General features: G+C 35.6%; 1 protein-coding gene across 5 annotated transcripts in view; it reads right to left on the bottom strand.

Annotated features, from left to right (window-relative positions):
* Positions 1-27,759, bottom strand: part of CDH18 (cadherin 18) — a 1,203,920-nt gene that overhangs the window by 364,698 nt on the left and 811,463 nt on the right. For all 5 annotated transcript variants that reach the window (XM_043887493.1, XM_043887492.1, XM_043887496.1 and 2 more), the window contains one exon: positions 6,340-6,823. In XM_043887493.1, coding sequence (XP_043743428.1) covers positions 6,340-6,567 — 228 coding nt within the window. In that variant the 5' untranslated portion in view covers positions 6,568-6,823. The remainder of the gene's footprint in view (positions 1-6,339; positions 6,824-27,759) is intronic.

The following is a 27,759-nucleotide window of genomic DNA, read 5'->3' as shown; positions in this document are numbered from 1 at the left end:
TGATATAAGAAGTTTTCCATTTCAAAGAAGTTATGGTAAAAAAAAATTCATAAAATCATCATCTTGATAATAAGATGACAATCGGAACCTTTTCTTACTGTTCGTTTAATTTTTAATTCAGAGTTCATGATGACATTAAAGCTATCTTTTTTTTTTCTGTAAATCCTGAACCTTCCCATTCCTTTTTACATGATTTATTCCTTCTTGAACCTCAAAATCATTTATTTAATTTGAAGTCACAGTACTTCATATTAAAAGAGATTTGAAGGCTCTCTTTTTAAAGACAGAAAAAATAGAGAGTAATGGAAGTAATGGTGATGATGAGAGGGGAATTTCATGCACTATATACTAGAAACTGATTTTCATTAAAGAATTAGATATCTTACAATTTGTTCTTTGGCACTGCCATAACTAATCCCCCTTCCCATGAAGAGATCACTTAACTGTTTCAAGCATCGTTGGTTTCCATTATTTAAGGAATTTGACAAGATGATTTCTTAATTCCTTTATGCCACCAGAATTCCTTTCTTACTGTCTATGTGCTTGCTGTGGTTGTTTTTGCTTTGTTTTGTTTTAATAAAGCAAGTTGAGAATAATTGCCTAGAGTCTACACTTTATTCACACATATTGCCATTGTTTAGTCACTAAGTTGTGTCAGACTTTTTTGCAACCCCATGGACTGTAGCCCGCCAGGCACCTCTGTCCATGGGATTTCCCAGGCAAAAATGCTGGAGTGGATTGCCAATTGCTCCCCTGGAGATCTTCCTGACCCAGGGATCAAACTTGTGTCTCCTGCATTGGCTGGTGGATTTTTTACCACTGACTCACACACACAGGACATGGGTAAAGAGGGGATTGAGAGGTAGAATTTTAGTAACTAAATTCTTTATAGAAGCAAACAATAGTTTCTACATGATACAGTTTTTAATCTGGAAAAAAATGTTAACAGTCATAAGAACATACACTATAAAATGAAGAGAAGTGAATATGGGGAATGTAATACGTTCGTTCATCCTGAAAAAAGTCTAGTTTCATTAACTTTTATTATCAAAGATATGTTTAATGTTATAAGGCCCAAATACTAATGCTATATTGTTAATAGATTGTATATCTTAGCCTAAAACATGCTAATACAGAGGAACAGCTTTTGGTCTTACCTTTAATTTGATTGATTCAATTCTATTTTATCATATGTTTTACCCTATTCTCTTTAACTACCAGATAATACAATATAGATAATATACATTTAAAGATACACTGAAGTAATAAACATAGCATCTTTTATCTCTAAGAATTTTTGGCCAGTTAAAGAAGTCATCTTTAATATTGTTAAAGTAAAAATTTTCATATTACACATGTAATACATATTTTTTATGTATTTATGGAGCAGAATACCTAGCTAATCACAAGCAATTATCACTCGAAATACATGAAGCTCACTATCAGTGGTTGTATAGTAACAAACATTATTTCCAATATGTGCCCTTAGTTAAATTCTAACAGTTACACATATTTAAATACCCCTAGAATATACCAGGAAGAGTCAGTATACTTTCAACTACAACCTGCACACTAATTATTCTATTGGTAAATATGAGACATATATGAAATACAGTCAATAGCTAGTGAACAAAATATGATATCATATGCATTCTAAATTACAGTTTTTGATCTCTAAAGCAAAGAATTCTACTTTTACACCATGTTTTTTATTCCATAAGCAACATTTTCTAAAATATGTGATAAACTATAGATATTAAGACATGAAGAATGCATTTTTAATCTCCTGGCACTAATTCTGAACACTAATATTTCAAATTTCAGAAAAATTCAAATGAAATAAAAGTGTAGTTTCAATTAAAGGAATGCAAAAAATGATCAAATTAAAATAATACATTTCTATCAAGCAAAACTTATAAACAAATCAAAGGGTAAATTGCAACTATTAAAAAGCATTATTGGTAATATTGCTGGCAAAGATTTATTGCATCTATTATGTAATTATTGACTAGTACTGATAAGTTTAAAAGAGTAACAAAAGGGCCTAAAGAGTCAGTTAGTAAAAAAAGGAATATTCATGTCCCCTCAACTACAAAAATGTGGTCAATTTCATTCATAATAAGACAAACATATATTGGAAGTACATAGAGATGCAATTTTTCACCTATTTACAAAATTCAAGTCTTACAATCCCATTTGTTGGCATTGCTTTAGAAATAAATTTTCTCACACATCACTGACAGAGGTGTAAAGTACACTACCAACTATGGAGGAGGATAGGTAACATCTACCAAAATTAAAGATTTTTTTATTTTTAAATCAGAATTCCACTCTGGAAACCTCTCCCTTCAGGGACATCTATACCTTTGCTAAATGATGTGCGTACAAAGACATTCATTACAGCACTGCCTGCAATGCAACTAAACAGCAATAACAACAAAAATACCAAGAGCTAATAAACGTTCATAAAATAACCTTGGGAGAGGGCATGCCAGTGAAAGAGGTGAACTTAAAGACCTCCGCAAATTCACACTTCCATAAAAGAAATGTTTGATGACAGAGATTTTTGTTTCAATAATTTCAAATAATTATCACAACCATTAACAGGACTACAAAAGGCTATACTTTATAGAGCCCTTTCCAGTGAATTACCACATTTGAGCATTACAATACGTGCTGAGGTAGAGTTCTGTGTAAATGAAGATGAAATGGCCCCATAACCTGCTTCCAGAGTGTTCATAGTCTACTAGGTGAGGCAGGAACCTTGAAAAGGGGTTCCAAATATTTTCTGTAAATGGTCATTAGTAAATACTTTAGACTTTGTGGCTCTTACTTTCTTTCACTGCTTCTCGATTTTGCCGTCATAGCTTGAAAACAGCTACATACAATACACAAATGTGAATCTAGTTGTATTACAAAAAGACATCATTTTTAGAAACTGAATTTGGTTCCGTGATATTTCCATGTATCACCAATAATACTTAAAATTTTCAATAGTTATTACTATTATCTGTTATGCAAGCAACACCAGCACAACCACAGACAGTGGTTTAACTGACCCACAATCTAAACTATAAACCAAACTTTATAACACACTTGAATTAGAAATATAAAACAGTATTTCTCAGTGTTACATGTAAGGAAATAGAAATGGAGGAAATCAAAGACACTCACCAGTGGTAATACAGATAAAAAGAAAAGAAACCCTAACTCAGATTCCACTGTTTACTTAGTAATTCTCATTATCTCATGAAACCAATGAGTCTACCCTAATGATGGGTGTCATACATGGCCTGCATTTTAGGATGTGTGTGGTATTTTGTATAAAATTAAATTCTTAGTTATAATGGGATTCATTTAGCTCTGTTCAAATTTTGAAAAATAAAAAATGATGATCTATATTAGTTATTATATAAGTTTTGGAAAAGAGAGAACACTTTTGTTGTAAAGCCATAATTACATTACCATACAGGTTTTTTTTTTTTTTTTCTGGAAAGAAAGGACTTACTTACCAACAAATGTGCTATTATAGCTTCCTGACCCTAAACTTTCAAGTATTTTAAAAGATCTTTAATAAATCAATGAGTTCAAATCCAAGATATATATAGATACATAGACACACACTACACACAATAATTTTGGTATTTAATCTCTCATGGCTTTTACATTCTGAAAAACGTATGAATTGTCAATTATGCATTCCTATATATATGTATAATTGCATATATTTTAAATGTAGATGCTGCATACATAATATATGTGTATATACCATTAGAAATGTCCTTAGCCTTATTAAAAAAGAAAAAAAAAATCTTATTAGTGAGTAGTGTATATTGCCCAATGTCAGTAAAATAAGTTCCCTAGTAATAAATCCAATTATTGGTAAGAAAACTCAAAGAAAATTTTAAAAATTATAAAAGAAGTTGGTCAGTATCAAACAGTTTGGCTTGAGCTCTTATGATCAGTTTCAGATGTTCTGTAATGTGAAATATAACAATAGATATACAAAATTATAATCCAGAGCTTAAGGATGATGGAAACAAACTGATAATGTAGGAAATATATTAATAACAGAACTGTATTGTATGATTATTATTTTATTTTTGTTGACAAAAATCCTGCAGACATTTCTGTGACAGAGAGGGGTAAAGGAGATCATTTTCAGATCTTTGGATGTGTTCCCTTCTCATGCTCATAGAAACTGTAATGATTTTATCTTCTACTCAGGAACACTTTGAAAATGTATGGTTGATTCATTATGAATGTACGTATATGTATGTAATAATGTATTTATTTTATTTAAATATAAATTATTTTCTCTAATAAAAATAACGGGGCTGGAGCACATTCTTATAAGTATATGTGTTGTTGGACATTGAAAGTTGTTTTTTTTTCAATTTTCACAATCATGTATGTATGTATATACGTTTGTACGGGGTGATGTATGAGGGGAATGAGCCTATACAATCAAGTTAGAATTGCTCACAAAGGCAGATGAATATTGAGAAAGAAGATTATGAGTAAAGGGATACAAGTCAGACAGGGAATAAGAGGACCATACCTAAAGGGTGTGACCCTTTAATTTGTCTGTTAATACTACTAGAATGGACCCTGATTTCTGCAGAACCTTCACAAAGGAACAGTTTCCCAGCTCTCACCACCTCCTGGTGGCTGACAAGCTCTCAACCATATGTTCACTGGTACCCAAGCCCAGAAAGATTATTTGTAACTAAACTACTGATTGAGATTTCATCTTTTACTAAAACTAGGTAAACCATCAAAAACTGAGAAGCTATCTGATCTTTCTCTTCTTCTTTCTAGCAAATTTGATTTTGATTTTTAATTAAACTAAAATGACAAAAAATAAACACAACAAAATATTTTTAATAACATATATATATATATTTTTTTTTCCTTTTGGAATACTCCAAAAAAGAAACATGTTTCTGTTACTTTCCCTGCCCCCCTCCTTTTCAAGGAGTGAAAGGGTTATAGAAAAAAGATTTTGAAGTTCATAACAAAAATAACTCTACAGTAATTCATTATATTATGTTTTTACTTTACGTATACTTATTTTCATTTACTTTATGGAATACATCATAGGGAAAATGCGTGGGATAAAGATAAGGGGTCTTTCTTCTTGTTTTGATATGCACATCAGAGAAGGATAGAGTTGTTCCAGATCGTTTTGTGCTTCACATTCTGACTCCGTAGCTCCTGCCTTGAATGGAAAATACAGCTGCAACCCAGATCCTGCTGGACGAGGGGTGGAACAGATGGTTGTGCTTCTGCGCTGCCTACACATTAGGGAAGCACCCTGGCTTTGGATGGAGCACTATTTTTTTTTTTTTTTTTTAGCACTAACAGTGCTAAAGTGAAGATAAACAGTCAGGCAGGGAGATAGAAGTCACGGAGCCTGTAGTCATGGAGGTTCTACTGCTGCGCTTGCTTCTTTTCCCATAGGTACTGAACCAACCTGAGTGTGGCTGCTTGCCAGCCATCAGTAATTTATCAGAAGACGGTCTCCCCACTTCCCATGCTCTTCTTTACCCTGGAGCCTTGATGACACGTGCTTAAACTGCCCCTAATTACTGAGCGCACAATTTCCTAAAGGGTTTGACCAGCCATTAAATTGTCTTGTCTGTATGTCTGGGAGAAAGGAACATTGGTCTGAAGTTCCTGATCATTTTATCAAATTTATTCTTTGGGGATTTTAACAAAACCTGTACATTGAGTATATATTTAATCTATATTTAAAATATATTACTATGTGTATGGAAATTAATTTGGGGGTTTGATAAAATATCCATGTGCTTTTAAATGCTGACAAATTCAAGTACAACCTTTGTAACAATTAACAAAAATATATTAGAAGTCATAGAGTTTCTTAGCTTTAAGTACAACAGCAGTAGATTAAAAAAAGAATCTGTAAATATCAATGTGCCAAGAAATGACATGGTGAATTCGAATACGCCTTCACAGTACTAAAGACAAAATTACAAAATTACTGAATTGTGTCTACATTTTTGTGTAGAATTATGTCTGCAATTGTGTCTACTGAAAAGTGTTTACATTTTACATGAGAGAACAGAAAGAGTGATATGCTGGTAGAGAAAATTCAGTCTAGTACATGCAAACTGATGTTTAAGGAGATGTGCCATGCTTGGCGACGTTTGTATTTTATAATCATTATTGCAAAATGTTCAGAATAAGAAATAACATTCTATAACATAATTCACTTGAAGTTCCATATCTCTTCAAATCCAACTACAGCTCCACCCTCATCTCACCCCTCAATTTCCCAGGAGAGGAAAAAACAAACAATAAACAAAAACTTACTTTTCCAACATACTGTGGATCTGGTCCCATATGTTCTTCTAAAACAAAGAACTGATTCCAAACCCATCCCCTTTTAGGACGGTGGTGGACTTCGGTTTCACCTTCGATGTGTTTGGTTTGGTTTCTGGTCCCCTTGATGGAGCTGTGATGAGTGGCCCCATAACACCTCTGCACAAAACAGAGACACACGAGGACTGGGCAGATGCAGGAGGTGCTCGTAATTTTCATTGTAAGAGAACTTTCCAGTTCACAGCCTTCTTGCTTTTCCTTGTCAGCTACAAATGCCTAGTGAGCATTCGAGAGAGAGGCCAAAGCATCTTCTGGAAGGACAGTCCGAAGAAACTTGTTTAGCATGTCCATGATTTAACAGCCCATCAGGGAAAGGTCAGGCTACATTTACATCCTGAAACACTTAGAGGACCAAAGCCGTAGTTGTGTGTTTCTAAGTCTTCACAGCTGGTGAACAGGGGCAACCATTTTCTACCTGATAGAAAGAAAGAAAATTATATACATTACAAAACATGCCAATTTTAAGTATTTGCTCAGAATACAAATTATACTGTTTTGCAGGGTGATGCTGATAGACGAAGAATACGTGCAAGTTCTTTTGGAAATAAACATAAACATACACAGTCATGCTTAAGTCTGCACATGGTATTTTACATGAACATACATATTTGTATTTTAAATATCAACTTTACATATATATATATGTATGTATATATTTAATTATTCAACAATAGAAATGCAGTTCTAGAGAGCTTAAAAATTGACCATGAATATGTGCCTTACAAAATGTGATCTATTAGGGACTCCACACTAAGTGCAAATTTTTAATTTTGTTTTTGTGTTTATTTTGCTTTTGTTAGATGTAATACAACTTAATATATAGATCGATCACCTATTATGTAGGACTCACAGAACTTCACAGAATAGTCCCTCAGGTTGAAAATATCTCACAAACTATCACAGCAATCAAGTAGGTACTTAAAATCTTTAGTAAACAAAATAGAAGAAAGAAAATGGCTGAAAAAACATATACTATTGAAAGTCACTCTACATCTGGGATAAGAATAGCACAACTGAACAAGTAAGAATATCAGTGACTGAATTCTAGCTTGCTTGGATTTTAGTAGGCCTGGAGATGATGCTCTATAACGCAGTCTTCACCTTCAGGCAAGAGAGATTCAAGCTTAGAATGACACTACATAATTCTAGCAGCAATGCAAAGAGAGGTACAACATAAGGGGAAAAAGATGGTGTCAAAAATAACAGAGGGGGAAATACTTCACTTTTCAAATAAGGAATGCTGAGCACTTGAAATTAAAAGGAATTAAATCAAAAGATGCTTGCTCCTTGGAAGAAAAGCTATGACCAACCTAGACAGCATATTTAAAAGCAGAGACATTGCTTTACCAACAAAAGTCCATCTGGTCAAAGCTATGGTTTTTCCAGTAGTCATGGATGGACGTGAGAGTTGGACTATAAAGAAAGCTGAATTGTGGTGTTGGAGAAGACTCTTGAGGGTCCCCTGGACTACAAAGAGATCCAACAGTCAATCCTAAAGGAAATCAGTCCTGAATATTCATTGGCAAGACTGATGTTGAACCTGAAACTCTAATAGTTTGGCCACCAGATTCAAAGAACCACCCACTGGAAAAGACTCTGATGCTGGTAAAGATTGAAAGTGGGAGGAGAAGGGGATGACAGAGGATGAGATGGTTGGATGGCATAACTAATGCAATAGACATGAGTTTGAGTAAGCTTTGTGAGTTGGTGATGGACAGAGAAGCCTGGCGTGCTACAGTCCATGGGGTTGAAGTCAGACATGACTGAGCGACTAAACTTAACTGAACCGAGGACTTGAACTTTGGTTTTAGTACAACTAGACAATAAAGTAAAACTTCAGAAACATTTTGGAAAACAAAAGACAGGATTTGGGATCAAAAAGTTTGAGTAAAATTATTAGCTTATTGAAACCACATAAAACTGTGTAGCATGTTTTGCTCTATTTATATATATGTGTGTTTCAACATGTATTTAGAAAAAAAATTACTTACTCAAGATTATAGCTATTCTATGGCATTTATGGCAGAAAGTGAAGAGGAACTAAAAAGCCCCTTGATGAAAGTGAAAGAAGAGAGAGCAAAAGTTGGCTTAAAGCTCAACATTCAGAAAACTAAGATCATGGCATCTGGTCCCATCACTTCATGGCAAATAGATGGAGAAACAGTGGAAACAGTGTCAGACTTTATTTTTGGGGGCTCCAAAATCACTGCAGATGGTGGCCATGAAATTAAAAGACGCTTACTCCTTGGAAGGAAAGTTATGACCAACCTAGATAGCATATTGAAAAGCAGAGACATTACTTTGCCAACAAAGGTCCATCTAATCAAGGCTATGGTTTTTCCAGTAGTCATGTATGGATGTGAGAGTTGGACTGTGAGGAAAGCTGAGCGCCGAAGAATTGATGCTTTTGAACTGTGGTGTTGGAGAAGACTCTTGAGAGTCCCTTGGACTGCAAGGAGATCCAACCAGTCCATCCTAAAGGAGATCAGTCCTGAGTGTTCATTGGAAGGACTGATGCTAAAGCTGAAACTCCAATCCTTTCGCCACCTCATTTGAAGAGTTGACTTATTGGAAAAGACCCTGATGCTGGGAGGGATTGGGGGCAGGAGGAGAAGGGGATGCCAGAGGATGAGATGGGTGGATGGCATCACCTACTTGATGGACATGAGTTTGAGTAAACTCTGGGAGTTTTTGATGGACGGGGAGGCCTGGCATACTGCTATTCATGGGGTCACAGAGCCAGACGCAACTGAGCGACCGAACTGAACTGAACTAAATAGTTATTCCATCTAGTAAAGAACATTAGATGTATCACTTTCTCACTCCATAAAGCTCACCTTTGCAAATCAGAGCAAACCAAAATGTAGATCTAAATGAATTAAAAGGTGGTTGACATAAAAATATAAATGATTTAAAAAACTGAGTATAAATACTCAATCATGGCATAATTATTTTTCTCAATTGGGAAAAATGTTGACACTAAGTAGGGGGATGAAAAATACTACAAGACCCAGAGCAAGGTACTTTTCTCTATCTGTGTCTCTCACCATGGGCTTCTCTGGTGGCTCAGATAGTAAAAGAACCCGCCTGCAGGGAGACCTGGGTTTTATCCCTGGGTTGTGGAGATCCCCTAGAGGAGGGCCTGGCAACCCACTCCAGTATTTTTTTCCTGAAGAATCCCATGGACAGAGGAGCCTGTTGGGTTACAGACCACGGGGTCTCAAAGAGTCAAACACAACTGCGTGACTAAGCACACATATCTCTTCCCATAATTAGAGTTAATAAAAATTCTTACATCACCAATTGTGCAAGAATTATACTGAATTTGAATTGAAATTTTATTTTAGTTGCTGCTGCTGCTGCTAAGTCGCTTCAATCATGTCCGACTCTGTGTGACCCCATAGATGGCAGCCCACCAGGCTCCTCCATCCCTGGGGTTCTCCAGGCAAGGATACTGGAGTGGGTGGCCATTTCCTTCTCCAGTGCGTGCATGCATGCATGCTAAGTCGCTTCAGTCATGTTTGACTGTATGCGACCCTATGGACAGCAGCCCACCAGGCTCCTCTGTCCAGTTGCTAGAAAATATAAATTGAAATCCGCAATATTTTCAAGGGCAAAGACACGTTTTGATTGATTTAAATTAAAATGACTCAAAAACGCTTCTAACACATTTAAAAATAAGAGTAAATACCATTCTAACTCCAACATGGTAAGAGCAATGGAAAGAAAGTTCAAAAACAGAGATTTTCTCTCTTTTTTTTTGACAACTTATTTACAATGTGCACCCACATGAAACATCTAATTTTGAGTCTCAGTTTTCTCATTTGTGACTTGAATAATTTATTTGAATAGTCTTCCAGTTTATCTAATAAATTATTTGGATCAGTTTTATTTTTAATTTATGAAAAGTTTCTTAATTTGGGGGACTTCTCTGATGGTCCAGTGGCTACGACTCCACACTCCCACTGCAGGGGGCCTGGGTTCCATCCTTGGTCAGGAAACTAGACCCTTATGCCATAACTAAGCTCCAGTGCAGCAAAATAAATAAATATATTTTTTAAAAACTTTCTTAATTTCCAACTCATGCATTTCAAAAGAGAGACTTTCTTCTTAGAAGTCATGTTGACTAATATATAGAAGGTGTTGCTTTCTTAATGTCTTCACACCATTTGGTGTGATTTTTAAATGAAATTAACATCTTTGCCCTTTATTCCAAGTTGCTTAACAAAGCATAATTCATGAGTAGAAGGTGAAGAAAGTGGCTTTTGCAAGGCATTACAGATACATAGAATGAGTGATTTCTTTGCAATAATTATCTTGTATGGCATCCCCAAAAGTACATAAATGCAATTTAATGTACCTATGTATTATTTGTTTCTGAATCCCTATTATGACAATTATAAGAAGCAGTAAGTGAGGCCCCACGGAACAAAAGAGCCAATGTAAACATCACGACTGTACTTGTGAAAGTAACTTCATTTACTACATAATGAGAAGGCAGAAATCCAAATGTGAAAATCGTCTGTTCTATTTCAAGAAATCCACCCCTGTATAGCTTAGAATTAAAATGTGAATAATAATAAATAAACCACTGGTTGAAAACAACACAATAGAAATACGTTACAGCCATTCGCTATTTTGTTGTTGCTTTTTAACTAAGCAGCATTCAAACACCTTTCCTACTTGCCTGGAACTCCCCAGTATATGAAATGCGATCAACAGAACCCTAAGCGTAACACCTGAAGGGACAAGATCTCTTAGTTAGAACTTGCATCAATGGCATGTGCATATTAATGACAGGCTTCAATACCCTGGAGCAGATGATTGATGGATGTAGGGACAGATGAGGCATTTTTCACAGCAGTGGTAAATGATTTAAGGGCCAGAAGCAGTCATGGTGAACTTAGCGGCCATGATGGTAAGCGTTTGGTGGCAGCTGCATGAATTAAGGGTCACTTCGGCTGTGTAGTTTCAGTGGCGAGTATCTGACGTTTTTTCTTACTGCCTAACTTCTACTGGTTCCTGTGTGGTGTGGTGCCTTAGTTGCTCAGCTGTGTCCGACTCCTTATGACCCCATGGGCTGTAGCCCACCAGGCTCCTCTGTCTGTGGGGATTTCCCAGGCAAGAATACTGGAGTGGGTTGCCATGCCCCCCTCCAGGGAATCTTCCCAACCCAGGGATCGAACCCAGGTCTCCCGTATTGCAGGCCGATTCTTTACCATTTGAGTCACCAGCTAAGCCCATGAATACCGGAATGGGTAGCCTATCCCTTCTCTTGAGGATCTTCCCAACCCAGGAATCTAATGGGGGTCTTCTGCATTGCAGGCAGATTCTTTACCAGTTGAGCTACTAGGGAAGTCCCTATTGGTTCCTTCTTCTTGCCAAACCTGATTTTTAAGGCCTTGCACCAGTTTTGATGGCTACATAATATTCTTCCAATAAACTGCTTTGTTGCTTTCCTTGGTCAGAGTTGGTTTTTGCTGTTTGATAATGAAAACATTCTCTGATAAACGCCATAGCACTGTCAGAATCCTCTAAACATGAATACAGCAGTACCTGCACTGATGTGACATGCGGACTTCTCTCCCCACTGCAGTGTCTAATTGAGGTGATTCAACACTGCCTCCAGAAACTAGTACCCTTGCTTCCGTAACTACTCTTTCTTCTGTAGTGAAGTTACTGTACTGAGTCATGACCTCTGTACTGAGTCCTGACCTCAAATGCTCATTCTGTAGAAAACTATCTGTTTATGAGCAGTTTATTCTCAGAGCTTCACATCTGTCATTTAAGAATAAAAACTTTCACTGAATCATCTTTAAGCATACTCAGCTAAATATTTGAATTTATGATTTAATCGCTGAGTATCATTTAAGACTTTTCTTATGTTGACTTTTGTGAGCACCACCCAAGATTCAATAATGGGCCATTTACAGATTTTAAGTATAATCATTCCATCAAAGGGCTTGGGGGAAGAACCATTCTCAGAGAAAAATACTATCACATTTATTCCACATGTATTGCTTTTAACTTGGGCCTTTGACTGGATTTTCTTTCCTGTTCATTCTCAATATATAAATCTGGAAAACCAAAGAAGTCTAGAGAATACTTCTGTTTACTTTTTTTTTTTTTTTAAGAACATTTATTTGCTCTTTTTCTTGTTTTGAAAATGTCTGTAAAATATACACTGTCAACCTTATTTTATGAATGCATCTCTCTATTTTCTGTATGTGTGGAGCTATGTAAGATACTATTTCACATGTTCAAAAAGCCTAGAATTATAATTGCTACCAAATTCTAAACTTTAGCATCACATATTACCAGCAGTAATTGATCTGACTTTGCACGTTTAAGGAGAAAATGTCAAAGAAGATAAAAAATGATTGGATTTTTTTCATTGCAAATATACAAGGACATCTTACACGGAGAAACACAGTTTAATGCTAATTTGATGTCCAGTGGACAGAAGGTGGTCTTCTCAGCTGTCAAACCTGCAAACCCATTGGACGAGAAGGCTGTTCTTCATAAGAATGTGACGCATCTTGAACATGATGTAACTTAACTTTTCAATGGTAAATTATTAAAATCCATACTGCCAGGCAGATTTAAACATAAGGAAATTTATATTTGAATTCTGGGGTGCTTATATAAAGCAAAAACTACAAAAACTGAACAAAACCTAGTTTCAGTTTGATAAAAATAAATGTACCACTATCTATCTTTGTATGGTGTATTTATATGCACATATGTATTTACTTACCTATCTACATTCAGGATATTGTGTTCTATGCATGCTTAGTCGCTCAGTCATGCCCAACTCTTGTGATACCATAGGTTGTAGCCTGCCAAACTCCTCTGTCCATGGGATTCTCCAGGCAGGAATATTGGAGTGGGTAGCTATTTGCTTCTCCAGGGGATTTTCCCAACCCAGGAATTGAACCCGGGTCTCCTGCACTGCATATGGATTTTAAACTGGCTGAGCTACAACCTTAAGTTATCTGTTGGGTTGGTATTTACAGGCAAAACAGCTGCTGCTGGTAAGATGCATTCTCAGATGTATATCTGACCCTGGAACTGTCGTTTCCTTCATTTTCAGAACGAGTGATGAATAATATCAGTAGCATTCTCTTGTTCTAAGCTTAGTTCTTAATTGCCACTGATACTGGCTTCTGAATTTTGGTTTTACCTACCTGTCCTCTAGAAATGGCAATCCACTCCAGTATTCTTGCCTGGAAAATCCCATGGACAGAGGAGCCTGGCAGACTACATTCAGTGGGGTTGCAAAGGGCCTGACATGACTTAGCAACTAAACCATCACTGCCATTTTTAATTGTACTATTTTTTCCATTAGTGTTTTAATCTTCCTTAATTGATAAGTTATCTGATTAATAATTAATTTTACTTGTCTCTTTAAGTGTCAACTTAAACAGCTCTTGTTTATAGTCAAACTGCAAATACTCATAGATCACGTGACATTATAGAGAACTCACCTAAATTAGTTGCAAGTTTTATTTCTAGGTTGGCTCCCAAATCAATATTTTCAATTTCATTCTGTCCATTTCAGGATATAGTCCTTCACAGTCCCAAGATTTACATGTGATAAACTGCATTTACTTAAAGCATATATATTTATTTTATATTTAAAATATGTGTATTTCAGAGGTAAAGAACAGAATTTTGGCTCAGTGGGAGAAAGAGAGGGTTGCATGATTTGAGAGAATAGTATTGAAACATATATTACCGTATGTAAAATAGATAACCAGTGAGAGTTTGATGTATGACACAGGGCACCCAAATGATTGCTTTGGGACAACCTGGAGGGATAAGGTGGGGAGAGAGGCGGGAGGGTCAGGATGGAGGGGACACATGTATGCCTATCATCGATTCACACTGCTGCTTGGTAAAAAAAAAAAAAAAAATCGCAATATTGTAAAGTAATTATCCTCCAATTGAATAAATAGATTGAAAACATAAAATATGTATATTTAATTTTAAAATGTACACCCATGGCTGATTCATGTTAATGTATGGCAAAACCACTACAATATTGTAAAGTAATTAGCCTTAAATTAAAATAAATAGATTAATTAAAAATAAAAATTAAAAAAATAATAAATAAATAAAATTTGCTTCTCTGGTGGCTCAGGTGATAAAGAATCTTCCTGCAGTGTAGGAGGCCTAGGTTCAATCCCTGGGTTGGGAAGATCTCCTGGAGAAGGGAATGGCAACCCACTTTAGTATCCCTGTCTGGAGAATTCCATGGACAGAGGAGCTTGGCGTGCTGCAGTTCATGGGGTCACAAAGAGGCAGACATGACTGACTAAGGACACAAACATAAAATACATTTTAAATAGTCTTAAAATGTGAAATATTAATTTAAGTTTCATAGAGATGGTGATAAACCCACTATGCACTTGCAGGCATTACTTTCTGACATGGTTAATTCAGTTTTCTTTGCCATAAAAGCCTTATTCCCCAAACCCCATTTAGTAAAACCTATCCTCTGTGACCTGGATTAAAGGGTTCTTCTTTATAAAGTCTTCTCTATTTGAGGAGACAATTCTCTTTGGGTCTTTTGTGTTTCTGCACATTTTCTGAGCAAGAGGCATTGACAGCTTTGCTTCATTCTACTTTTTCTTGGATGTTATATAGCAAACAGTCTTGGAAGAGACAGAAACTTCTTTGGGGGAAGCAGGTAGATTTATTTTCTGACAATTATAAAGATCATGTCTTTATCTAAGTAAAAGGTTGGAGAGGTGTGTTACTAGATCCTTTAGAAGACAGGGGATCACAAAATTCAGGGGTCCTAGCTGTGACCCAAATATACTATGTGTGCAGTATATATCTGGCTGCTTCCTGTTCCCCCGTGGCATGCAAGGACAATGGAAACCCATGCTGTGTGCTGTGCTGTAATAAAGCCTTTGATCCAGATCTTTCTGTGTTCTGCCAGCATCTATAAAACTGTGGCAACCTAACTTATTAACTTGAAAATACAGTAACATCTCAAATTCTTCACTTGAAAGTCAAGATATCATAGTTTAACATAATCACTTGCTCCTCTGAATTTCTATACCATTTATCTAATTCTTTCTTACTTTTGCAAACCACTATTCTATTTTTTATGTAGGTGCTATTTAATTTTTCCTTTGAAGCAGATTTTTTATAGCTCTCACACCATGTTGTATGTATTTTCCATCTCCTATATTGGCTAGTGAAGTACCTCACATATTGTAGCCAGTAAGTAATTATTTGTTGAGTGAAGGAATAAATACATGGGAAACAGACAAATTAGTTCAGGGTTTGTATAGCAAGAGTGGTGTTAAAATTCCAAGTTTCTACTTAGAACATTTAATTGTAATAATGTGTTACAAAAGAAAAAATATATCTTTTAAAAGTGTGCTATGATGTGGTCGACATACTTTGTTTCTTAAAACTTGTCACAGTCAAGGAAGTGAAAGTACTGTACTGGATAACAAAGTTTCATTTCATCAATCAAATCCTGATTTCTCACTAAGTTAAACAGAGGAAATTAAGGAAGTCATTTAAATATGAACTAAATGTGCATGAGTAAACTTTGCAAAGGCATATACTCTGTTCCACTATGAACAATATTTTATTCACTATATATATAGATCAAATACCTATATGAACATTCCTACTATATTGGCATACACACATATATATATACCTACTGGAGACCATTCGCATTGTTACTATTCTTCTGTCTCAAGATACACTTCATTATTTTTAAATTAATGCAAACATGTTTATGTAGGGCTTTATTATTTCATACATTCCAGAAATTATACATAGAACTAGGAAGAGCAATGTCCTGAAAGGATATGCATAAGTAAAATGATATTCACAATATTGTTTGATTTGGCTGCAACAGTTAATATCATAGAATTATTCCCAGTTTTCAGGTTGCTGATTCTAATCTTCGTAATACCTAGCAAAGTTATTCAAAAAATTAGAAAACAATGATAGAAGAAAGAAAATGGTATCCAATGCAATATTTCCTTGCTTATCTGTATTTGTCAGAGTGATGAATATTTTGAATTTCTTCACATCTTCGAAAAGTACTTCTACCTGTCATACTAGTTTTTGTGTTTTATGTTCTTGAATGTGTGTATGCATTTCATATAATAGGATTTCATAAAATACATTTTAAAATGATTATTTGGTTTGATTTAAAGTATCAGAAAAATACTAAAGGAATCCTACTGGCACAGTGGCTTCACTATCTTATGCCAGATTTAAGTCCCTTACCTTCACTTCCCTAGAAAAAAAAGACTACATTTCTTAGCCTCACTTGTAGCTGAGTATCGTCCAATTCCCTGAATTCTAGCCAATGGAATATAGGGACAAGCACTCTGTTAACTTTTCAGGAAATTTCCCTAGAAGGCTGTTGATCTATTCTACCCAGTGCCTCCATCTCGCTACTAGAATCCTGAATGTGATGTCTGGAGCCCCCAGCTGGATCATGAAAATGAGCGCCATAGCCTGGAGACAGAGGGACCAAGCAACTTTATCCCAGAACACTGAAGAGCAAACTGCCATGTGAGCCCTGGGCTGCCTCTCTGAGCTCAGTTAAGAGAGAAAGCATTTCAGTCTGTGTAAAGCCATGGCTATTTCATGTTTCTGTTACACAGCGCTGACCATAACTCTGATTTAACAACTGTTGAGCTGAAACGGTGTATTCTCCATGGCATTGGAGATGAAGGGGGGTTTGGGAAATAAAATACAGGGGAAGGAGAGAAAGGAAAGGAAAATAAGAATAAAAGCATGGGAAGATGATGCATGAGAGTCTATTCTAAATGCCAGAGAACCTATTTTTTGGTGGAAATCTTCTCTGCATTTTTTAATCACAAATGTGAAAATGTGCAGGTCTTGATTTTCACTGTTTTTCCTCTGAAGTCAGAAGGCATATCTTATGCCTTCACTGTGTCATTCCCAGCACATAGCCCTAGATAGAAGGAGTGACATAGGGCTCCCTCAACACCTCTCCCTTTGAAATCTACCCTCCAGCTATATTTCATCTCCTCTAACTCCTGCTTGAAATTCCTTCATGCCTTTGCTTCACCTGCAGAATAGGAAAAAACAAAAACAAACAAACAAAAAAAACACCTCACAAGAAATTCTTGACTTGCCAATACCTAACACAGTTCCACTTCTCTTCCCATCTTTACTGTCTGCCCTGGAAAATCTACAACCCATCCATATTTTACCATACTCACCATCTCATGGTGGCCCAGCAGTAAAGAATCTGTCTGCAGTGCAAAAGATGCAAGAGACCTGGATTTGATCCCTGGGTTGGGAAGATTCCTCTGAGGAGGAAATGGCAACACACTCCAGTACTTTTCCCTGGAAAATCCCATGGACAGAGGAGCCTGGAAGGCTACAGTCCATGGGGTCACAATAGTCAGACATGACTTAGTGACTAAACCACCATCTCCTGACTAGGCTGCACTCCTGCTAGCTTTTATGCCTCTGTAAGTGCTGTTTCTTCTAAATGAAAAGTCCATGACATTGTTTTAATAACCAGCAAACCACCAGTTCCCAAGTGAGTTTTCAGAGACCATCACCATGTTCCCAAGGTCTCCTGTTCTCTTGATAGTCATGAGAGTTCAGAATTTGCCACTCCAAAATATGGCACTCAGGCATACAGATTAAGTTAAAGGCACTTGAAAATCACCAGATGCAAAAAGCATACCCTGACTTGCCTAAAAGCAGGAGACAAAACTCAAATAGAAGAGACACCCTCTTTAATATAGAAGAAAAGAAACATTCTCACCAAATTGGAGACCAAGAGAAATCTGTATAAAGAAACCTTTCTAAATTAACTCATAGCTTTCTAGTCACTTCTCTACCTAATTCACTAACTAGCCCAAGCAGCTTTTGCCTTATCACTTTTTCACAACTTGCTACTCTTTGTCCAACTCAGCATATAAATACTGACTCAAACTGCTTCTTTGGATCTTAATTTCCTTAAGAGGACTCCCATGTCACACACACACACACACACAAAACAAACCTTATGTTAAATAAATGTGTCTGCTTTTCTCTTATTAATTGGTCTTATTTCAAGAGCCCCAGTCAAGAATCTAAAAGGTAAATGGAAAAAACATTTTTCTTGCCCTAGAGTCTTATTAGTCATATTTATTACATGACTTACACATTTCCGGTCTTCCAAAAAAGACTAGAACCTCCTATCAGGGTGCAAGCAGTCAAGACTCAGTTGAGTCAATGAACAAAAAACCAAATGAACAAACGAAGCCAGGTTTGAGCTTCTATCAGTTTTGAGTGTCCCATGTCCTACTTTAGCCCAATATTCTCATACGTAAAATAGGTCCAATAACTCACGAAAGCGTTGTGAGAATTAATCAAAGCTGTGAACACACTCAAGAGTACCCAGAAGACTCAGTCAAAATCTACCACCACTTCTGGGAAAATAAAGTATATGGTTTGGTAGCATTTTCCTTATATGATATAATACATGTAATGTACGTGTATTACTGGAATCATTTGCTCTGATTCAGATAACAATGAAATATTTTAATTATAATTTGGATTTTATATTTTGGGGAAAGAAATTAAAGCTAAATACTAAGAAACAAGAGTGCTTGCATACTGACTTGATAACGAATATTTAATACTTGTGGACCTTTTCTTAGAGCTCTGGTTTTCTATTCATATAATATATGGTATATGTGTAATTTTTAAAAAGAGCTTCCCATATGTTCTGAAAAACTTTTTTGAAAGCACACATTCTATAAAGTAACTACATAAATGCTTCAAATTGATGCACACCCAAAAAGATACTTAATGATGGGTATAATAAACCGACAATGAAATTGAAAGAATTTAACTTTGCTCTAGTATATTTTCTTCAACCATTTGCACAGTAAACTGGCTTATCTTTTCTAATAAAAAGTAGGACTATGAGCCTCCCTTCTTTGGAATACTTTAATGTCTTTAATTTATATGAACATTTGTTGCTTTAATTAAAATACAGTATGCAACATCTTGATTCCAGTTTGTAAGAAAATAGTGTCAAATTTTTTAGCATGCCATATATACATCAAAGTTTCATGTAAAATATGGAGTAAAATGAACTTTGAGTTTAAAACTGCATGACACATAGCTTTCTTTAGAAAATATAAATGTATAAGAGCCATAATATTGCTTAACTCTGAGATATTACACTTTAAAGTAGTGAGAAAATGTGATAAAATGTCCTGAACAGAAAAAGATGTGTGCTAGGTTTTTATATATATACATAAGATCTTATGTTCAGAGGGTCTGATAATTAAAATAGTTTATATTTCTATTCAGGTTCACATATACCTTCTCAGTCATAATCTTACCAACACAGCCAACTTTTACATCAAATTATAAGCCTGTTATATCTACTAGGTGACAATTCATAGTTGTTGTTTAGTCGCTAAGTCATGTCTGACTCTTTCGGGACCCCATGGACTGTAGCCCTCCAGACCTTCTGTCCATGGGATTTCCCAGGCAAGAATACTGGAGTGGGTGGCCATTTCCTTCTTCAGGGGATCTTCCCAACCCGGAGATCAGCCCACAGCTCCTGCCTTGGCAGGGGGGTTCTTCACTGCTGAGCCACCAGGGAAGGTCTGGAGACACTTTAACCCAAGACTACCCCATATATGCTATCTGCATGTGTGCTGGTCTCAGCAGAGATTCACAGTCTCCAACCCTAAACGGTTCTGTGTTCCTTTATCCTCTCGCGTGCCATAAATCATGTAATCCATACAACTTTTCTAATTATAACCCAATTGTCAGTTTTCACACCCTACACTTAAACTGCTTAACATATCAAGAAGGCAATTTCTCATAAGTCATACCCCCGAAAACTCTATAATCTATATGCTTAATTATAGTAGTTTGAATGTACAATGCTTGCCCACATACTTTTGGAAGCTTAATAACTTTAGCACTCAAAAATTTTATGTGCATCCTTTAAACACTAGCAGTATTCACTCTCTGTCTCCTCAAGTTGCAATTCTTACCACTGTGCAAGGCTTAGGCACTTCCTTTTCTCTGCACCCACACATAACACAGTGCAAACAACTTTTCTTTTACTATAAAAATTTATCACATCTTCTTGTTTCTTCACACTAGACTGTCAACTTTCAAAAACAAGATGGATATGCACTTTCATTTCTCAAATATTTAGAGCAGGGTGGGCATAAAAAAAAACAGGAATAAATTAATTTTTAAATCATATGATGACAGATATCAACACAATCTGTTGCTGTTGTTGTTGTTCAATTGCTAAATCATGTATGACTCTTTGCCACCCCATGGTCTGTGGCATGCCCAGAGTTTGTTCAAATTCATGTTCATTGTGTCTGTTTTGTATTCAGTAAAAAGTTTTAATCAACTTTCAATACATGAAAATTACCGTACTGTGGTTTTGCAGGATAGAAAAATTTAAAAATTGAAACTGAAGATAGTCCATAAAGCAACCAGAGTCTGATAAGATAAATAGAACATATATAAATAAGCTCAAATTCCACACTGCTGAAAAAAATTGTGTGCTACATTATAATGCACAAGTTCATTCTCATATTCTTTATTATGTGATTTTCACAGTAATCCTGTAAGGTAACTGGAAAGTGATAAGGTATTTAAAAATGTGTGAATAACATGCAAAAAGAATTGAGATGAGAAATTGCATCCTCCATATTTGAAAGAGGTAAGGAAGTTTTATGAGAGGATACCATTTCATGTGGGTTTCAAGGGTTTTACTTAAGGATTTTGATTTTAAATATTAAATTCATTTAATCAGTCATTTATTTTATTTAATATTCAGCAAAGATACTGACTTTTCATTATTAGTCACTGCTCTAAAGCTGGATACGTTAATTTTCTATAAAAGATTGTGATTATATTATGCTTAAAAAGTAAACAAATACACAAATAGTTTTTAAATATAAATATATACTATGGCAGGAAAACCACACGAAAAACAACAGGGTGTTTTAAGGCAAGTGAGTTTAGAAAGTTTAGGCAAGAAGTTCGAAATGAGTGGTCAGAAAGAAAGCCTCTCCTGTGGGCCTGATATTTGAGAATAGACCTGAATCACTTAAAAAAAAAAAAAAAAAAGGGAAAAATCATTCCAGACCAAGAAATCAGTGGACATCAAGGTCCTTAGTTGGAGATGAGCTTACAATGAACAAAAATGTGAAATCCAGCTGTGCTCAAAGTTAGAGGAGCTGAGACTGGAAAGAAGTGAGCTACCACATGAAAGACTGATGGAAGGAAGAGCACTAGGGGCCTTTAAGATATTGAACTTCTTAGATCTATTTATTTATCTTTAGCTTTCTGAGGCAGAGTAGACCTGGCATTAAGAACACAGGGCTTATTATTATTGTAAAGCACACAAACATGAGCTCTCCCTCTTATCAAATTTTAACCATATAGTATTGTTCCTGTAGGTACAGTATTATACAGAGTTCTAGAACTTTCCATTTTTCATGACTGAAATCTTTTAGCCATCAGACAACAACTCTCCATTTCCCCCTCCTCAAGCCCCTGACATCCTCCATTCCATTCTTTTTTCTCCTCCCCGCCCCCACCCCGGTTTTGTCTGACTGCTTTGAAAAGAGAAAAACTGAAAGTCTCTTGCTAAGTCATGTCCTATTCTTTGTGACCCCATGGACTGTAGCCCACCAGACTTCTCTGTCCCTGGAATTCCCCAGGTAAGAATACTGGATTGGGTTGCCATTTCCTCCTCCAAGGGATATGTCCAACCCAGGGATCAAACCTGCACCTCTGCATTGGCAGATGGGTTCTTCACCACTGAGCCACCGGGGAAAAACCTTTCATAACAAGAGTTTGTTTCCACCTCTTGGCTATTGTGAATAAGGCTGCAGTCAATATGGAAATGCAGATATCCCTTCCTGATAGTGTTTCCATTTCTGTTGGACATAGACCCAGAAAGGAGACTGCTGTATCATACAGAGGTTCTATTTTTAATTTTTTCAGAAATCTGCATATTGTTCTCAATAGCACCTGGACCAATTTACATGCCCAGATGTTCATAAGCGGCCCCCTTCTCCACGTCTTTGCCAACACTGATTATTTCTTGACATTTGATAACAGCCATTCAAACAGGTGTGAAGTGATATTTCACTCTGGTTTTGATTTGCATTCTCTGATGATTAAGGATGTTGAGCACTTTTTAATATGCCTGTTGACCATCTGTATGTTTTCTTTGGAAAAAAATGTCTATTCAGTTTCTCTGCCCATTTTTTTTAATTTGATTATTTTGCTAGATTTTTGTGTTTTTAAAATATATTTTGGATATTAAAGCTTTACCAGATATATAATTTTCAAATGTATTTTCTCATCCCACTTATGACCTTTCATTTTGCTGTAAGCTGTTCAGAAATTTTTCAGCTTGATATAGTCTCACTTGTTTATTTGTACTTTTGCTGCCTTTACTTGTGGTGTCATATCCAAAAAAAAAAAAAAATCCTTGCCAAGAATGATGTCAAGGAGTTTACCTGGTATGTCTTCCCCTAGGAGGTTTGTAGTTTAGGTATTACATTCAGGTCTTTAAGTCACTTGAGTTGATGTTTTGTATGGTGCAAGACAAAGGTCCAATTTCATTGTTTTCTTGTACATATTCAGTTTTCCCTGCACAATTTGTTAAGGAGACTACCTTTTCTCCAATGTGCATCTTTGGTACTCTGGAAGGTTAGCTGAGTTTATTTTTGCATTTTCAAATTTGTTCCATTGGTCTATATATCTGTCTTTATGTAAGGACTATGCTATTTTTATTAGTATTGCTTTGTAACATTTTGAAATCAGATAATGTGATGCCTCCAGCTCTGTTCTTCTTTCTCAAGACTGTTTAATCTTCTTTCTTAAGACTGTTTGTCAGAATTCATTTTAATTCCATATGAATTTTAGGATTATTCTTCCCATTAGTGCAAAAAAAAAAATTACATTTGGATTTTGATAGCAATTGCATTCCAGGTGGTGCTAGTGATAATGAACCTGCCTGCCTATGCAAACAACATAAGACACATGGGTCTGATCTCTGGGTTGGGAAGATCCCCTAGAGGAGGGCATGGCAACTCACTCCAGTATTCTTGCCTGGAGAATCCCACAGACAGAAGAGCCTGACAAGCTATAGTCCATAGGGTCTCAAAGAGTCAGACACAACTGAAACGACTTAGGATGCACAGTGATTGCATTGAACCTATAGATTGCTTTAGGTGGTATGGACATTTTAACAGTATTAAGCCAATACTAGTTAACAATTTAATTATTTAAATTTAATTTATATTAAACAACATATTTTATATATTAAATTTGCATATAAATAATAATTTAATATTAATTAACAATATTAATCAAATGTATGAATGTGGCACATTTTTCCAGTTTGTGTCTAACTTTCCTTCAGGAGTGTTTTATAGTTTTCAATGTAGAAGTCTTTCATCTCTTTGGTTAAACTTATTCCTAAGTATCTTATTCCTTTTGATGCTATTGTATATAACAGAGTTTTCTTAATTTCCTTTCTAGATTGCTCCTTTTTGGTATATGACAGTGCAACCGAATTCTGTAGGTTGATTTTTTATTCTTCAACTGTTAACTTTGATTTTTAGTTCTAACAGTTTCTGTGTTTTTTTTGCTCCCTCCCAGTGGCATCTTCAGGTTTTTCTATATATAAGATCATGTCATTTATGATTAGAGAAAATTTCATGTTTTCCTTTGTAATTTGGGTGTCTTTTTCTTGCCTAGTTGCTCTGAGTAGGACTTCCAGTACTAAGTTGAATAGATATGGTGAGAGTGGGCAGTATCTTGGGTCCTGTCAAGATTCCAACACAGAAGACAGGGGCCATTCTCCTACGCAGTGCTCTAAAAAATTTAGAAAGAAAGACATATGGTCTAGTCTTTTCTGACCTTCCCCAGAGAGAAGCCAGGAGGTTATAGCTTCCTCCCAATTGCATGGGGCTATTCCAGGAGGAGGGATTATGGTGAAAGGGTGCCACAAATTTTCCTCCTGACCTTTATATGTCTGGCTTAACACTTGGAATGCAGGAGCGTTGTTTTCTGAATTCCTCATAAAGGGAGTTTTTCTGTATATTGCTGTTGAATCCGTGTCTACTTGAGAAAGAGAAAGATCTCGGGCGTCCTATTCTGCCATCTTGCTGACATCCCTCAGGACATTTGATATTTTGCTAATTGAAATGAAAAGATACTGGAACATTTTGAGGAATATGTAAAATCAACGAAAGTAAAAGAACAATCTAGCATTCATGGGGAGAATGGAATATGAGGAAACCAGCAGGATTAAAAAATGAGTCTGAAACCTACTCCAGAGAGCAGACTAAAGATGATAGTAGCTCCCTCAGAAAAACTAAAAAAATAGATAATTCAGCATATTTGAATCCATATGCTAGATAACAGATGATCCAGCAAGCCCACTCCTGGGCATATATCCAGACAAAGCTATAATTCAAAAAGCTACATGCACCCTATGTTCACAGCAACACTGTTTACAATAGCCAAGACATAGAAAGAACCTAAATGTCCATCCCTGGATGAATGGATAAAGAAAATGTGGCATGCATACATAAAGGAATAGTACTCAGTTATAACAAAACAAAATAATGCCATCTGTGGCAACATGGATGCAACTAGAAATTATTATACTAGTGAAATAAGTCAGAAAGAGAAAGACAAATTCTATATGATGCTACTTATATGTGGAATCTAAAATATGACACCAATGAACCTATCTGTGAAACAGAAACACAATGACGGACATAGAGAACAAACGGGTGGTTACCAGGGGGAGCTGGCTGGGCGAGACATGGAGAAGGCAGTTGGGGTTAGCTTTTATAGAGAGAGTGGACACAAAACAAGGTCCCTCTGCATACCACAGAGAGCTATAATCAGTATCCTGTGATAAACCATAAGGGAAAAGAATATTAAAAAAGAATGTGCATACATGTATAACTGAATCACTTTGATGTACAGCAGTACCTAACACTACATTTTAAATCAGCTATACTTCAATTTAAAAAAAATATTTAAAAGAAGAAAAAATAAAACAGATAAAATACTCCCTTAAAAAATTAAAGATGAGAGTAGCTAAGAATAAGGTCCTAGCAAAGAGGGCATAACGATAGATAGACAGATAGATAAGTTAACTATGTTTCAGACTTTATGATTGCTGGAAGAGAAGATAAAATTTGAGAAGAATTAAAAGTGGTAGAGAATAACAAGGAGGGGATGACACTTTTTGTCTGTAAACTTAGTATCTGCTACCTATGAGTCATCAAAAAGATGAGGCATCTAAACTAAACTAGTATGTAGCTCAGTGGAGAGATAAAGACTTGAGGTATTAGCACAAGAGTCAGCACGATATGAAGGTAAGTTAAAGCCACTGAATAATTAAATCATGTTGGAAGAAATTAAAATAGATAAGAGCATGCAGCATAGGTCTCCATATCGGGTGTTCAATATTTAGAGTTAAAATCAGAAGATTAGAAGCCTGTATAAGAAATGGGGGAAATATGCACGGTGATGGGCGTGGTGGCAGGGGGCAGAACCCTAGAACCCTAGATTATAAAGCATTTTAGAGGAGGAAGAATTACACAGCTATTTAAAATAATATCTTTATGGAAGACCCAGACATCATCAACTGACCTTAATAATAAATTTAAGTACATATTTCTACCTTGACATTAAATTTTATATTCATAAAAATTATATTAATAAAGTACAGAAATTAGCATCTTAAATATAGCTACTAATATGCTATATAGTGCTATATAATGGGCTATATGTTAAAGCCATTACCTAATTAAATTGCTTCATGATGATCTTCTAGTTGAAGATACTAAGCCTCAGAATAGCTTACTTGAGAAATGAGATTTGAAACCAGTTCTATTTGTGTTCAATGTCTTCCTCTAACATTGGATTTAAATAGATATAGGTCCAAATCATTATGCTTCTGTCTTTTTGCCTTTGGCCCTTGAAATGAGAATTATGCAACATTTCAAAGCTTCAGTTTCCTGGCTCTTGAATGAGTAGGACAGTAGGACCTATTTCATAAATTGTAGTTAGTATTATATGAGTCAAAAGAAGATAAAGCATTGAGAACTCTTTCTAATTCATAATAAACCCTTGAAATGTGTTAGTAATGTTATCATTTTTTGTTATACAGATATCCCATTGAAGCATTTGACTCACATTTATTTTTATTACATGTTACTTTTTCTAGCCAAAAAAAATTAAATATAAAGATAAGGAAGGCTTTTTCTTTTTTATATCTAGCATACTGTCCTAAAATTAAACAGTAAATGTATGCAGTCTGATACTCAACTACACACAATGTTTAGGATAAAAGTAAGTTTTCTCACATTTTACATATATATATATATATATATCTACTGACTTAGAAAAATGAAAGTAATACATATTCAAGAGTCTTCTAATAGCTTCAATAAGATAAGATGCTTATGGTTTAAATGGCTCTGATTCTCCTATCCTTGCAAATGAGGATAAACTCGAGGAACAAGTTCTACATAGGTGGGTTTGCCTTTAATGGTAGGAAAATTTTCTTTTGAGATGTCGATTTACAGTAAATAAAAGCACATAGGGAAATTATGGAAGACTTTCATCATCTATACTGTTATTGATCTCTCAAACCTGTAAGAGAAAAATTAACCCTAATATTTTTGAAACATTACTAAATGTTCAATTATTAATAGAATAAGATGCATAAAATATCTATTTTTTTGAGGGAGCTTAGGACGGAGGAGCCTGGTAGGCTACAGTCCATGGGGTTGCAAAGAGTCGGAAATGACTGAGCAACTTCACTTCACTTTCACTTTACATTTACTATCAGAAATCTCAGAGATCTTATCTGCAATTTGGTGTTCATATCTCTGGGTATTGCATTTGCCTGTGTATGCTGTTTTATAGCTTTTAGCAATTAGAGAATTAAGCAGGTAATATGCTTGCATAATAAAATCATTCAAGAGACAAAATATAAGGAAGGGTCCCCTAATTGGAATAAAGTCCCTGTGGTCATGCCAGTTAATTCTGTTGGTTACTACAGTAAAACTTTGCTGAACTATAGTGAAAATAAAACAACAAAACTGTATAAAGTTCTCCAGAGTATCATTTGATAACTCACTGATAGGTTTACATGGAGAACTTACCACATTGCTAATATAATCACTATCTTGTGGCCCCTTAAAAATACTTTTTAACTGATACATCTTTACTGGAAATATTTAGAAGATGTTTACATACATGTTCCAAATAATTAAAAGCATATTCTCCAGGTCTAGGTTTTTA

The sequence above is a fragment of the Cervus elaphus genome, chromosome 25 (genome assembly GCF_910594005.1).
Source record: "Cervus elaphus chromosome 25, mCerEla1.1, whole genome shotgun sequence".
Taxonomy (NCBI): domain Eukaryota; kingdom Metazoa; phylum Chordata; class Mammalia; order Artiodactyla; family Cervidae; genus Cervus; species Cervus elaphus.
The sequence above is the reverse complement of the archived record's forward strand: the minus strand, read 5'-3'. Positions and strand labels throughout refer to the sequence as shown.